This window comes from Piliocolobus tephrosceles, chromosome 3 (assembly GCF_002776525.5).
Source record: "Piliocolobus tephrosceles isolate RC106 chromosome 3, ASM277652v3, whole genome shotgun sequence".
Taxonomy (NCBI): Eukaryota; Metazoa; Chordata; class Mammalia; order Primates; family Cercopithecidae; genus Piliocolobus; species Piliocolobus tephrosceles.
The window spans coordinates 39,417,754-39,434,145 of NC_045436.1; the positions used below are offsets into that span (position 1 = coordinate 39,417,754).

At 37.0% G+C, this 16,392-nt stretch overlaps 1 protein-coding gene across 3 annotated transcripts in view; it reads left to right on the plus strand.

Annotated features, from left to right (window-relative positions):
* LRBA (LPS responsive beige-like anchor protein) overlaps positions 1–16,392 on the plus strand; it is a 767,265-nt gene that overhangs the window by 571,009 nt on the left and 179,864 nt on the right. For all 3 annotated transcript variants that reach the window (XM_023227472.2, XM_023227477.2, XM_023227478.2), the window contains one exon: positions 16,232–16,372. In XM_023227472.2, the coding sequence (XP_023083240.1) occupies positions 16,232–16,372 (141 nt within the window). The remainder of the gene's footprint in view (positions 1–16,231; positions 16,373–16,392) is intronic.

Here is a 16,392-nt window from a genome sequence, read left to right on the forward strand (position 1 = left end):
ATGTTCCCCTTCCCGAGTCCAAGTGAGCTCATTGTTCAGTTCCCACCTATGAGTGAGAACATGCGGTGTTTGGTTTTCTCTTCTTGTGATAGTTTGCTAAGAATGATGGTTTCCAGCTGCATCCATGTCCCTACAAAGGACGCAAACTCATCCTTTTTTATGGCTGCATAGTATTCCATGGTGTATATGTGCCACATTTTCTTAATCCAGTCTGTCACTGATGGACATTTGGGTTGATTCCAAGTCTTTGCTATTGTGAATAGTGCCGCAATAAACATACGTGTGCATGTGTCTTTGTAGTAGCATAATTTATAATCCTTTGGGTATATACCCAGTAGTGGGATGGCTGGGTCATATGGTACATCTAGTTCTAGATCCTTGAGGAATTGCCATACTGTTTTCCATAATGGTTGAACTAGTTTACAATCCCACCAACAGTGTAAAAGTGTTCCTATTTCTCCACATCCTCTCCAACACCTGTTGTTTCCTGATTTTTTAATGATTGCCATTCTAACTGGTGTGAGATGGTATCTCATTGTGGTTTTGATTTGCATTTCTCTGATGGCCAGTGATGATGAGCATTTTTTCATGTGTCTGTTGGCTGTATGAATGTCTTCTTTTGAGAAATGTCTGTTCATATCCTTTCCCCACTTTTGGATGGGGTTGTTTGTTTTTTTCTTGTATATTTGTTTGAGTTCTTTGTAGATTCTGGAAATGAGCCCTTTGTCAGATGAGTAGATTGCAAAAATTTTCTCCCATTCTGTAGGTTGCCTGTTCACTCTGATGGTAGTTTCTTTTGCTGTGCAGAAGCTCTTTAGTTTAATGAGATCCCATTTGTCAATTTTGGCTTTTGCTGCCGTTGCTTTTGGTGTTTTAGACATGAAGTCCTTGCCCGTGCCTATGTCCTGAATGGTACTACCTAGATTTTCTTCTAGGGTTTTTATGGTATTAGGTCTAACATTTAAGTCTCTAATCCATCTTGAATTAATCTTCGTATAAGGAGTAAGGAAAGGATCCAGTTTCAGCTTTCTACTTATGGCTAGCCAATTTTCCCAGCACCATTTATTAAATAGGGAATCCTTTCCCCATTTCTTGTTTTTCTCAGGTTTGTCAAATATCAGATGGTTGTAGATGTGTGGCATTATTTCTGAAGGCTCCGTTCTGTTCCATTGGTCTATGTCTCTGTTTTGGTACCAGTACCATGCTGTTTTGGTTACTGTAGCCTTGTAGTATAGTTTGAAGTCAGGTAGCGTGACGCCTCTGGCTTTGTCCTTTTGACTTAGGATTGTCTTGGCAATACGGGCTCTTTTTTGGTTCCATATGAACTTTAAGGCAGTTTTTTCCAATTCGGTGAAGAAACTCATTGGTAGCTTGATGGGGATGGCATTGAATCTATAAATAACCTTGGGCAGTATAGCCATTTTCAGAATATTGATTCTGCCTATCCATGAGCATGGTATGTTCTTCCATTTGTTTGTGTCCTCTTTGATTTCACTGAGCAGTGGTTTGTAGTTCTCCTTGAAGAGGTCCTTTACATCCCTTGTAAGTTGGATTCCTAGGTATTTTATTCTCTTTGAAGCAATTGTGAATGGAAGTTCATTCCTGATTTGGCTCTCTGCTTGTCTGTTACTGGTGTATAAGAATGCTTGTGATTTTTGCACATTAATTTTGTATCCTGAGACTTTGCTGAAGTTGCTTATCAGCTTAAGAAGATTTTGGGCTGAGACGATGGGGTTTTCTAAATACACAATCATGTCATCTGCAAACAGGGACAATTTGACTTCCTCTTTTCCTAACTGAATACCCTTGATTTCTTTCTCTTGCCTGATTGCCCTAGCCAGAACTTCCAACACTATGTTGAATAGGAGTGGTGAGAGAGGGCATCCCTGTCTTGTGCCAGTTTTCAAAGGGAACTTTTCCAGTTTTTGCCCATTCAGTATGATATTAGCTGTGGGTTTGTCATAAATAGCTCTTATTATTTTGAGGTACGTTCCGTCAATACCGAATTTGTTGAGCGTTTTTAGCATGAAGGGCTGTTGAATTTTGTCAAAAGCCTTTTCTGCATCTATTGAGATAATCATGTGGTTCTTGTCTTTGGTTCTGTTGATATGCTGGATTACGTTGATTGATTTGCGAATGTTGAACCAGCCTTGCATCCCAGGGATGAAGCCCACTTGATCATGGTGGATAAGCTTTTTGATGTGCTGCTGAATCCGGTTTGCCAGGATTTTATTGAGGATTTTTGCATCGATGTTCATCAGGGAGATTGGTCTAAAATTCTCTTTTTTTGTTGTGTCTCTGCCAGGCTTTGGTATCAGGATGATGCTGGCCTCATAAAATGAGTTAGGGAGGATTCCCTCTTTTTCTATTGATTGGAATAGTTTCAGAAGGAATGGTACCAGCTCCTCCTTGTACCTCTGGTAGAATTCAGCTGTGAATCCATCTGGTCCTGGGCTTTTTTTGGTGGGCAGGCTATTAATTGTTGCCTCAATTTCAGAGGCTGCTATTGGTCTATTCAGGGATTCAACTTCTTCCTGGTTTAGTCTTGGAAGAGTGTACGCGTCCAGGAAATTATCCATTTCTTCTAGATTTTCTAGTTGATTTGCGTAGAGGTGTTTATAGTATTCTCTGATGGTAGTTTGTATTTCTGTGGGGTCGGTGGTGATATCCCCTTTATCATTTTTTATTGTGTCTATTTGATTCCTCTCTCTTTTCTTCTTTATTAATCTTGCTAGCGGTCTGTCAATTTTGTTGATCTTTTCAAAAAACCAACTCCTGGATTCATTGATTTTTTGGAGGGTTTTTTGTGTCTCTATCTCCTTCAGTTCTGCTCTGATCTTAGTTATTTCTTGCCTTCTGCTAGCTTTTGAATGTGTTTGCTCTTGCCTCTCTAGTTCGTTTAATTGTGATGTTAGAGCTTTCCTGCTTTCTCTTGTGGGCACTTAGTGCTCTAAATTTCCCTCTACACACTGCTTTAAATGTGTCCCAGAGATTCTGGTATGTTGTATCTTTGTTCTCATTGGTTTCAAAGAACATCTTTATTTCTGCTTTCATTTTGTTATGTACCCAGTAGTCATTCAGGAGCAGGTTGTTCAGTTTCCATGTAGTTGAGCGGTTTTGATTGAGTTTCTTAGTCCTGAGTTCTAGTGTGATTGCACTGTGGTCAGAGAGAGAGTTTGTTATAATTTCTGTTCTTTTACATTTGCTGAGGAGTGCTTTACTTCCAATTATGTGATCAATTTTGGAATAAGTGTGATGTGGTGCTGAGAAGAATGTATATTCTGTTGACTTGGGGTGGAGAGTTCTATAGATGTCTATTAGGTCCGCTTGGTGCAGAGATGAGTTCAATTCCTGGATATCCTTGTTAACTTTCTGTCTCGTTGATCTGTCTAATGTTGACAGTGGAGTGTTGAAGTCTCCCATTATTATTGTATGGGAGTCTAAGTCTCTTTGTAAGTCTCTAAGGACTTGCTTTATGAATCTGGGTGCTCCTGTATTAGGTGCATATATATTTAGGATAGTTAGCTCTTCCTGTTGGATTGATCCCTTTACCATTATGTAATGGCCTTCTTTGTCTCTTTTGATCTTTGATGGTTTAAAGTCTGTTTTATCAGAGACTAGGATTGCAACCCCTGCTTTTTTTTGTTCTCCATTTGCTTGGTAGATCTTCCTCCATCCTTTTATTTTGAGCCTATGTATGTCTCTGCATGTGAGATGGGTCTCCTGAAGACACAGACTGGCAAACTGGATAAAGAGTCAAGACCCATCAGTCTGCTGTCTTTTAATTGGAGCATTTAGTCCATTTACATTTAAGGTTAATATTGTTATGTGTGATCTTGATCCTGCCATTATGATATTAACTGGTTATTTTGCTCATTAGTTGATGCAGTTTCTTCCTAGGCTCGATGGTCTTTACATTTTGGCATGTTTTTGCAGTGGCTGGTACCGGTTGTTCCTTTCCATGTTGAGGGCTTCCTTCAGGGTCTCTTGTAAGGCAGGCCTGGTGGTGACAAAATCTCTAAGCATTTGCTTATCTGTAAAGAATTTTATTTCTCCTTCACTGATGAAACTTAGTTTGGCTGGATATGAAATTCTGGGTTTAAAATTCTTTTCTTTAAGAACGTTGAATATTGGCCCCCACTCTCTTCTGGCTTGTAGAGTTTCTGCCGAGAGATCTGCTGTCAGTCTGATGGGCTTCCCTTTGTGGGTAACCCGACCTTTCTCTCTGGCTGCCCTTAAGATTTTTTCCTTCATTTCAACTTTGGTGAATCTGGCAATTATGTGTCTTGGAGTTGCTCTTCTGGAGGAGTATCTTTGTGGCGTTCTCTGTATTTCCTGAATTTGAATGTTGGCCTGCCCTGCTAGGTTGGGGAAGTTCTCCTGGATGATATCCTGTAGAGTGTTTTCCAATTTGGTTCCATTTTCCCCCTCACTTTCAGGCACCCCAATCAGACGTAGATTTGGTCTTTTGACATAATCCCATACTTCTTGCAGGCTTTGTTCATTTCTTTTTCTTCTTTTTTCTTTTGGTTTCTCTTCTCGCTTCATTTCATTCATTTGATCCTCAATCGCTGATACTCTTTCTTCCAGTTGATCGAGTCGGTTACTGAAGCTTGTGCATTTGTCACGTATTTCTCGTGACATGGTTTTCATCTCTGTCATTTCGTTTATGACCTTCTCTGCATTAATTAGTCTAGCTGTCAATTCTTCCACTTTTTTTTCAAGATTTTTAGTTTCTTTGCGCTGGGTACGTAATTCCTCCTTTAGCTTTGAGAGGTTTGATGGACTGAAGCCTTCTTCTCTCATCTCATCAAAATCATTCTCTGACCAGCTTTGATCCGTTGCTGGCGATGGGCTGTGCTCCTTTGCAGGAGGAGATGCGCTCTTATTTTTTGAATTTCCAGCTTTTCTGCCCTGCTTTTTCCCCATCTTTGTGGTTTTATCTGTCACTGGTCTTTGATGATGGTGACGTACTGATGGGGTTTTGATTTAGGTGTCCTTCCTGTTTGATAGGTTTCCTTCTGACTGTCAGGACCCTCAGCTATAGGTCTGTTGGAGATTGCTTGAGGTCCACTCCAGACCCTGTTTGCCTGGGTATCAGCAGCAGAGGTTGCAGAAGATAGAATATTGCTGAACAGCGAGTGCACCTGTCTGATTCTTGCTTTGGAAGCTTCCTCTCAGGGGTGTACTCCACCCTGTGAGGTGTGGGGTGTCAGACTGCCCCTAGTGGGGGATGTCTCCCAGTTAGGCTACTCAGGGGTCAGTGACTCACTTGAGCAGGCAGACTGCCCCTTCTCAGATCTCAACCTCCGTGTTGGGAGATCCCCTGCTCTCTTCAAAGCTGTCAGACAGAGTCGTTCGCGTTTCACAGGCTTCTACTCCTTTAGCTGAGCCCTGTCCCCAGAGGCGCAGTCTACAGAGACAGGCAGGTTTCCTTGAGCTGCTGTGAGCTCCACCCAGTTCCAGCTTCCCAGGGGCTTTAGTTACCTACTTAAGCCTCAGCGATGGCAGGCGCCCCTCCCCCAGCCTCGCTGCTGCCTTGCGGTTAGATTGCCGCAGACTGCTGTGTTAGCAAGGAGAGAGGCTCCGTGGGCGTGGGACCCTCCCAGCCAGGTGTGGGATACAATCTCCGGTGTGCCGGTGTTACAGCGCAGTATTGGGGTGGGAGTTACCCGATTTTCCAGGTGTTGTGTGTCTCAGTTCCCCTGGCTAGGAAAAGGGCCTCCCTTCCCCCTCGCGCTTCCCAGGTGAGGCGATGCCTCGCCCTGCTTCAGCTCTCGCTGGTCGGGCTGCAGCAGCTGACCAGCACCGATTGTCCGGCACTCCCGAGTGAGATGACCCCAGTACCTCAGTTGAAAATGCAGAAATCGCCGGTCTTCTGTGTCGCTCGCGCTGGGAGTTGGAGACTGAAGCTGCTCCTATTCGGCCATCTTGCTCCGCCCCCCCGGCTTTTCTTTCTATGAATTGTCTAGTGCGTTCTTTGACATCCACATGTTGTTAAATCACTTTTTTAAAGGAGCTTCTTAAATTATGTCAAATTTGAATGTTTTAAAAAAGGTGCTCCATTTGGGAAAAAGAGTGTGGATGGTGGAACCATAGTTTTGCCATCTATTACCAGAATGAGGTAGTTTATAAAACTTTATATTGTATTTTATAAGTGATTGTAATCTCAATATTGATCTCAAAATTTGAAGAAATACCCTATATTTACCTTATGAATTAATTTCATTTCTTCTTCATGTGGTATCTTGAGGTTCTCCAGAGAAACAGAACCAATAGGAGATATCTATATATCTGTATCCAAAAAGAGATTTATTATGAGAAATTGGCTGATGTGATTAGGGAGGCTGAGAAGTCCCAGAGTCTGCCATCTGCAGGCTGGAGACCCTGGAAAGCTGGCTGTGTAATTCATTGCAGGTCTAAAGGCCTGAGAACCAAGGGAGCTGATGGTGTAAATCCCACACTGACAACAGGAAAAGATGAGATGAGCTGTCTCAGCTTCAGCAGTGAGATAGGAAAAAACAGGCAAATTCCTCCTTTCTCTGCATTTTGTTCTATTCAGATCCCCAACAGATTGGATGATGCCCACCCACACCGGAGAAGGAAATCTATACTGAGTCCACCAGTTTAAAGGCTAATCTCACCTGGAAACATCCTCATAGACATACCAGGAAATAATGCTTAATCTGTGCACCCTGTGCCCCAGTCAAGTTGACACATAAAATTAATTATTTCATATGATTTGTGTTACATAAGGTTATTTTTTTTCCAGTTGATAGTAACTTATAAGTTGAACAGAGGATTTTTTTGTTATATTTTTATGCTTACATTTTATTTCTGTTTGTCTTAAATCGTAGAGGCAGCCCAAAACCTGTCCAGCTATTGCAGGTGCAGTGGTTTCTAAATCTGAGCTTCACTGACTTATTTCTAGTCCCTCATAAATATTGATTATCACTGTACTACAATTAAATGACTACATTTAATCCCCCACCTTACCAAGTAGATCAGATATATAGTTGTAGAGGGAAAAGTACAATAAAATTTTCATTTTAAAAAGGGTAAAATGTAAGTTCTCTATGTTGATGACTATCCCAACATATCCTCTTGCACAAGAAAATAAGGTAAATTTTAGATAGCACTTTTGAATCTCATTGGCCTTTATTTTTTGACTGATTTCTCCAGCAATGGAGCAAGGTTTTTGGTCAGCAATCTGGCTGCTCTAGTTTTATTCAACTAGTGGATTTTGCTTACCTTGAGAGCGGCACTGGGGAGGAATGTACAGGGGCTGGACTATTTTAGCAGGGTCTACTTTTTGATATAAGGGCTTCATTTTGGGGATCGTCTTAGAGGTTGAATATCACTGACCTTCCTTGCCAGGACTGGGCTTTTTCTAGGAATACAACTGCAATGTAACTGCCTGTCAGGCCTCACATTGCTAATAATCAACTCCAAAAGTGTTATCAACATTTGCCAGCTCTTATGTATGACCCATGGCTATTCTTAAGTCATGGAAATTATTAGAGTCTCTTCTGTTGCACTTATGGAATCATTAGAGATTATCTTCTTAAATTGATTCCAGTTGCCCTGTTTCTTCTGAAAGCTACCACATAGGCTCGTTTACATTTGCCAAACAATATTTTATCTCCTTGTTTGATATTTGAAGTCCACTATAGTTTTAAAATGCCTTACAACTCAGATGTCTGCCTGTCTCTGTGTTCTTTAACATAATTTTTAAAATCAATCTCTCTTCATCCATTTCCCCCCTACGCTTCCTGGCCTCAGATAACCACCAGTCTAACTCTTCATCTTTATGAGATCCACTTTTTTTTAGCTCCAAAATATGAGTGAGAATATGTGATATTTATCTTTCTGTGCTTGGCTTATTTCACTTAACATAATGCCTCTAGTTCCATCCATACCTTATATATTGAGATCTTTAACTTATCCTACTTTGTGTCTAATTTTTGTATTAAGATTTAGTATTTTTCCAGCCCAAGGTGGTGGCTCATGGCTGTAATCCCAGCACTTTGGAAGGCTGAGGAGGGAGTATTGCTTGAGGCCAGGAGTTCAAGACCAGCCTGGGTCTACAAAAAACTAAAAGAATTATGTCGGTGTGGTAGCATGTGCCTGTCTGTAGTCCTAGCTGCTCAGGAGGCTGAGGCAGAAGGATCGTTTGAGCCTAGGAGTTCGAGGCTGCAGTGAGCTATGGCTACATCACTGCATGTGAGCCTGGGTAACAGAGTGAGAGCCTATCTCTAAATAAATAAACATATTTTTAAAAAGATTTACTATTTTCCCAAAAAGCAGTTTATTAGTCTAAAACAGAATAAAATAACTATTTTTACTAATCTTTATGGATTTGGAATCCTCCTTGCTTTTTATAATCATGATATTTTGTTGTGCTTCACATGCATATCGTTGAAATATTTAGTGCCATTAGCCCAGGCTTAAGTTAAACAATAAGCACACAGTTTTTCCCAACTCAGCATTGAACAAAACAACATATATATACGCACACACACACACACACACACAGAGAGTGTTAGTTTCTGAAATTAGAACTAGTTTTATTATATTCCGATGACTTTCAAAGCAAATAGAAAATGAGTTTCAAAAGCTGAATGTTTCTCAAGTAGTTCCCAATTTTGTTTTATGTTTCTGGTTTATAGAAGCTAGCAGAACATTAATATGTGTACTACTAATGACCTGTCTTAAAAGCGTATAGATTTATTTGATTTTAATGGCCTTAACTGGTTTGTTAAGTGGGCAGGTGAATTTATCTGCAAATGCATAGATTTTGTTATATCTGCATTCTTTATTATTTTCATAATAACTTAAAACATGTTTATTAATTATCCTTGGATTTTTTGGACTGTTTATTGGGTTGTTATAGGCATTTAGCTCAGCAGTGGCATTGGATTAATAGATTATTTTTAACAGTTTATGTGACTTTCTCAAAATAAGATAAACACCTATAGAAAAATTACTTAATACTTACTGTGTAGCTGAATAATATAGAACTATGAAGACATCACTAGTAAATCTATCAGTGCAAGCATTTGAAATGATTTAGTTTCTACATAGGTACAATAAGTAAAATGGAATACTTTCTTTTTCCCAAGATGTGTTTGTTAAATTGAAATGGTATAGTGAGTATATATCTAATGCCACTCGTAAGAAAGTGTGTTTTCAAGGGATTAAAAAGTGTTCTGGTACTTGAAAACAAAAGTGCTTATTTGTTAGCTCTAAAAGCCACAGTGGTGTGCTGATGAAATTTTTCTTGACAGTATTAAATAAAATCTAGAGCATGTGAGGATAAGTGCCAAACCATTTCAGCTGTATATAGCATATAACGAAATACCCTAAAAGCCAAGGTTGAGTGAAAATGCTGATCAGGCTGCTTGTTATACTTGTCATTTAGATAAAAGAGCTGCTACAATTGAAACAAAGTAGTTGCTGCACCCCCTGACAGTGGCAATGTTGCTGAAATGACAGACCCTATTTATTTATTTATTTATTTTCTTCACTAGAGTAGTTGGGGAGGAAGACAGGTGATGGAGACACTGGGAATCAAATTCATTGGCTTCTCTAAGAAGCCTCAGCAACACAGAAAATTAGGGCTCTCATTTGGGTTCACAGAAAAGATAGAAAAGAAAAACTAGAAAAGTTAAAAGGAATATAAGGCAATAAACTTTGGTGACAGCATTTACCTTTTTTGTTTACTTTTTTTAAAATAACTGTATTTGCCAAGCATGTTTTTGATGTCCCCAAGATAAAATATGCTTTTTTAAAATTCATTTTTGACGCCTTCTTCTAAGGTAATATCCACAGACATATATAGGTAGGGATAAAAACTTTAATAGTATTTTTTCAAAAGAGCATTTAATCTAAAGCTCCCATGAAAGGATTCTAATGGCCTTGTAGAGGCAGCGTACCAGTTCACACAACCCAAATCACTCTGGGATTTGCTAGTCAGTTTGGTTGGAGGTGGCTTTTAATCTTGCTGCTGCCACTGGCTGGTAACGAACCACTGATAGTCGTTTACTTTCTCCCGAACTGTTTTTTTCACCTGCAAATTGGGGATGCTAATTGGTCTGTATATTGAGTTGTTGTAAAGATAATGAGATGATTTATATAAGATTTGTAGAACCTTTGCTTATATTCAGCAAATAGTAGCACTGTCATCAGATAAAATGGCACCTTTGACATGTATATCATAGTTTTTTCCTGGAGTCTTCTCAAACCAAATCAGTATTCCCTAATCAAGAATGACTGTCTTTTATGATGTAACATTTCCTGATAGTGTGTCCTCTTTTATTCTCTGAATTTGAAATTTGTTTAATCTATTAACATATATCAGATGCTTGATGATATTCTGTCCTTTAACCTGACATTTTTACAGCATAGAAGAAAATTGAGTTCAGCCATCTTGTATTCTATTCCTTGCTAGTTTTTTTCCCTTACTTTGCAGTGGTTTTCTTTCGTTTCCTGTGGCCTAGCCTACTTTTAGGGAAGAATGAAATAACATATAACTTCTAATTGCACACACCTTCTTCAGTACTGTAAGGAAGGCTTTACCTGTCATCACAAAATTAAAGAATGTTTCTGATTTCCCTGTCATATCAAATGAAGATTATATTGGCAGATGGCTTTCAGCCAGTCATCAGGATCCTAAGCAGGGTTGCAAAGTAGTCCTGCTCTTTTGCCTCCCGTTCCTAAGCTGCTTTTCACGTTTGACATCTTTTCTTCACTCTTCTGTTTACCCACAAAATGTATCTTGATGAAATATTATGCTTTAGCATTTTCAAGCACCTTATTTCTTAGTATTTTGGTTTAGAGTTAACTTTTTTCCCTTTTCTTTAACCCCAGTCTTTTCTGCTTCTCATCTCCAAATGTTGGAGTTCAGTGGTTTTCCAAAGAATGCCTTTACAGAAAGGTGTGGAAAACTCCTTGAGACTTTTGGGTTTTAAAAGAGAAGTTAGCTAACACAATCAAATCTCTGCTTTGTAAAAAATTTGAGACTTCTTGCCAATTTCCCAGAACTCTCTTACCTTCAATAACTGTACGTATAGTCCAGTAGTTTGGAATTTCACTTCTGAAAGGTTGATATAAATTGTAATCATTCATACATAAATTTCAAAAGGAAAGAAGGAATTATAGTTATGGTAATAACCGCATTAATAGCAGCTACACTTGTTAGTTTCTTTTTGTTTGTTTGTTTTTGTCAGGATCGCTTCTAAGTGCTTTACTTACATTGGCCTTTAAATCAACCTGTTAAGAAATATTTGAAAAATTGAGATTATAGCAAATTTTTGAAATTAGGAAAACCAGCTTGTAATACATTAGTTTTAAATACATAACATGGCCCAGAGAAGGGCTTTTGAGTACTAGGTTTGAGTCTTCTAGATTTATGTTGATTTTGAGTTAGATAATTAATTTCTTTATTATTAAAATAGGAATATCTAGATTACCTATTTATTATGAGAATGTATAATAATGTTTAATAAATTACAAAATGTAAGCTGGCGGGTATTATTCTTAATTAGATAACTTCAGGTAAGAGTTCCTAAAATTTTAATACAGAAAGAAAAAACATGTACCTTTTCTTTTTACAGCTAACTTTTATTAATAATTAGACCAAAGTCTGTTATGTGCTTTTAAAGGAGTCTGTTAATTCAAACTGTTTGTTTTTAAATAATGTAGTAGGAGATGATTATAAGTAGCCTGATATTTCTTATGCTTTTCATAGTAAAATTTGGAGGCCCATGGATTTTTGAAAAGTAATTTTGTTTTGATTATGTTCTTAAGGTAGTAAAATTCATTGATGGGGACTACTGTGTACTCTTAGGCTTCTTACAGATCATCCACAGTACTACATGTTCTTATCCTGCTCTGTCTTTAGAGGATTGTGATGTTTAATCACAGTCTTTCCTAATAGACACCACTAATTTCATCAGGCTTACTTAGTGCCTTTTTTATTAAATATTCTTCATCAAATAACCTGAAAAAAAAATTATCATCATTATTATTATGTACCAGGCACTGAACAGATCACTTTATATGCAGGGATTTTGTTAACCAGTAAAATTACTTCTCAAAGAAGGTAACAAAAAATGTTTTTTTAATTGCAGTCTTCTTACTTAATTTTTAAAGTTTTATTTTACATATCCTTTTTTGAAAGATATCATTACTGTCTCATAAGCAGAGTACTTATTCTACTACAGATGTCAACTTTGCTGTTTGTGAAATTATTAAAATATCCTAAATATATGATTTTTAGCTCTTCATACTATTTTCAGGAGTTTTAGTTTTCTTTAATTTGTCTTTTCCCACTTTAATCTAAGTTTTTGTTTCTGTTTTTTGTTTTGTTTGAGACAGGGTCTCACTCTGTCACCCAGGCTGAGTACAGTGGCACGATTACAGCTCACTGCAGCCTCAACCTCCTGGATTCAAGCGATCCTCCCAAGTAGCTGGGACTACAGGCGCACACCACCATGTCCATCTGATTTCTGATTTTTTGTAGAGACAGGATCTCACCATTTTGCCCAGGCTGGTCTCAAATTCCTGGGCTCAAGTTATTCTCCTGCTTCAGCCTGCCAAAATGCTGAGGTTACAGACAGAGCCATTGCGCCTGTCCTTTATTTACATTTTTAACATAATATTTTGTTGTTAGACCTAATACTCTAACTTTCAAGTTATTCTATTCTATTTTACTTAAACCTGTTTTTCATTGTATTGTGATTGAGATTTTTCCTTAGTCTGTAGAGTTGAGAAAACCTTCCATAATTCTATTTATTTGTTAGCTCTTTATAGTGTTTAAAATTATTTTTCTGTATTCTAGAGCTATTTGTGTTTACCTGGAATTATACTACTTTTATACTCTCTAATCAATATTGATTTTTACTGATTTTTTAAAAGAAATTATGACCATTTTTAATGGCCAGTATTTTCAGTCACTTTCCTTTAAAATCTTGCTTTTTAAGAAAAATACTTTGTCAGGCTTGTTAAATTGTACACTAAGCTCTATGTAGGATGATGGTGCTAGCATCTTCCTGAACTGACTTATAATTTTGACTCTTAATATACTATATAAGTAAGAGGATTCATCAGCATTTACTTTTCATTCTTTTGCAGAGATGAATAAACATCTTGAAATGCTGATTTAGACAATGTTTTAAAAATGCTTTGATGCACTTTGGTATATGACTGACTCTTGCTTAGTTAAATGTTTTGCAGCATTATAACATAGTTGAATTCAGCTCATCTTTTAAAGCAGTTGTCAGAAAAATATGGGCCAGCATGGTAGAATGTATTAGCTCAATACATTGTCTCCATTTTATTATGAAGCTGCTGAGGAAGCTGTGATATACAGCACTGTCATTACAGATCTATTGTTAGGATGGTTCCACAGTCTTCTTTGCACTGCCATTAATTTATAGCAGTAAACAATATGTAGCCTTCCAACTGCAGCAAAGCAGAATCTTTTAATGAGGTGGATGTTATTACCACAATAAATCAGTGCTTTCGCGTAATGTATAATTCAATGTGTGTATTCCCACTGTAACTTCTCTGAATAAGCTGATAGTGTATCATTGTCATTGCACAGCTCCACTGGTCTTTTTTTTTTTTTTAAACTTTCTTTTATGTGGGGACTTCTTTTTTATATGCTTGCAAATAAATGTGGTATGTCTTGATAGCTGTCCTATGGCAGGCTTCAGAAACCAACTGTAACAATAACAGCCAAAATCAATACTGTGGGTTCTACCAATATGGATCTCTGCAAGATGCCATTTTTTTTCAGATGCTAGTGAAATCAATCCTAATTGGTTTAGCATTATATTCAAGAAACGTGATTCTATAACTATTGATTTTGGGGTTTATTCATTTGGAGAGTAATAAAAATAGGAGCAGATAAAGTGAATACTTAATATGCTGCAGAACCATACAAAAGGAGCATTGATTCTATTTTTAATTCATATAATTTGTCTTCTAGTGATTTTATTTCTTCTCTCTTTTCTATGGCTCATTCTTTAGGGGCAGTAACTAAAATACATTTAAAGGCATTTCAAATTGGTTTTGTAACAAAGAAAGAATCCTTGGAGTCAGCTCCATTCTTAACTGGCACATATTTAGTAAGTCAGATATGATTCTTTTGTACAGAAACTAATGCTTTAAAAGATAGCATTTAAATTAGTTTACTGTGAAACTGACTTAAAATAGTAATTAAAGATTTTTAAAATTTTGCTTGTAAAGGAAAACGTGCCTTAAAATATGATAATATTTATTAAAACCAAGCTATTGAAAGAGAGTGATGCCAAAGATAGTTTTGAAAAAATAATTAATTTAATAAAGATAACCAAAATGATAAATTTAAGATGTTGCTTAAAATTATATAACATGAAAAGCAGTTTAAAAACTGGTCTGAACATTGCTTCGTTTTCAATAAAATATTTCTCAATGCATCCATTTTAAACCAATTATTTTTGATTTATTTAACATTTTCTCTACAAATAATCAGATATTTTCTTTCTCTTATAAATAAGGAGTGGTTAACTAATAGGTGTTCATAAATGATATAAGGCAAAAGACTGTTGTGTATCTTTTTTAAAATAAAGATTTATTTATTTGTTTGTTTGTTTGTTTGTTTGTTTAGAGACAGGATAGGGACTCCCTCCATCTCCCAGGCTGGAGTACAGTGGCACGATCATAGCTCATTGTAGGCTTTAAGGCGCCGGGGCTCATGTAATCCTCCTCCCTCAGCCTCCTGAGTAGCTGGGACTACAGGGACATGCCACTGTGCCCAGCTGATTTTGAAAATTTTATGTAGAAACAAGGTCTCACTGTGTTGCACTCCTGGACTCAAGCGATCTCCCACGTCGACCTCCCAAAGCACTGGGATTGTAGGTGTGAACCACTGTACCTGGCCTCTGTATCTTATTAAGAGAAGTAATCTTATATATCATCTCTTTTTCAGTGAATGGGTACTTAAACATTTTCAATAAAGAATAGAGATTTTCTAGAGATCAGAATGTTTTTTTGAGAATGAATTGGTACTTAAAGCAGTTGATCTTAACATTTTTTGAGCCTTAGACTCCTTTGAGACTCTCAAGCATATTCTCTGTGTCTTCATAAGGAAATGTACATGCATAGGCATGATCACACAGAATTTTACCTGCTATTTAATGGAGTTCATGTATTAACTAAATGACAACAGCAGTAGCAACAATAAAGATACAGGTACCAACTAACATTTATTAAGCTTTTTCTTATGCTAAGCAATTTGCTAAAGGCAATTATTTAATTCAAATTCTTTTACCCAAATTCTAAAAGATTATCTTAAAAACCATAGTTAGCATTCATTGAATGTTATCAGGCATAGTTTGTTGGACTTTAATGTACCTACTCATTTTTATCTTTCAAAACAACCTTCTGAATGAGTATTATTATCATTCTAGTGAGCTCAGGGTTTTGACCATGTTGCTATGTTGCTGTGGGACCTCTGCTGTAAAGTATTATTTTCCAGTATAAGTTCATAATCTGTCTACTATTCTTTTTTTTAACTATATATATATATATATATATTTATATATATATATATATATAGTTCATGCAGGCATATTTTTATCCTCTGGTTAAAGTATATACATATATATGTGTGTGTATATGTGTGTGTGTCCTATGTAGCTATATAGGCGTATTTGTATCCTTTGTTTTCACTCACACTAGTAGAAATTTCTAGTTATATCTTAACCCTATTTTCTCACAATTTCTTTCTTGTACTCCATCTTACCTCTCTCCCAGTTTTGTTTCATCCTCTTCTAAGAACCCATTATAAGTCAGTCCTTCAGCTTTAAGATTCTGTTTCTGGTTGTTGCTTCTAATTAACTAAATGAGGTTTTATAGGTGCTTTCCAAAGTGTTGTATATCTGATATTTCACTTCATGTAATTGTCTTTATGTGATGCTTGTTATGGGTTGATTAAACACCTATGTTTCACTAAAACTAGACTTACAGAGAAATGATGGGTTCATCCATTCACTTACTTATATGTTGTGTTTAACTTGTGTTGAAAAAAAATGGCTTTTCTTTTATGATACTGTGTTGCAGCTTAAATAGTATATATTTTTAAAATTCACTTTTATACTTACCAGTAGGATATCATCACAAGACAGGAAGATGTGAAGGATGATTACATTCATGTATTCTTTGTTTTTCCCCTGCCTATTGGCAGCCAATAGGAGCTCTGAATCCAAAAAGAGCAGCATTCTTCGCAGAACGTTATGAATCGTGGGAAGACGATCAAGTTCCAAAGTTTCACTATGGTACTCATTACTCAACTGCAAGTTTTGTTCTTGCATGGCTGCTAAGAATAGTAAGTTCAATTTGAATAAT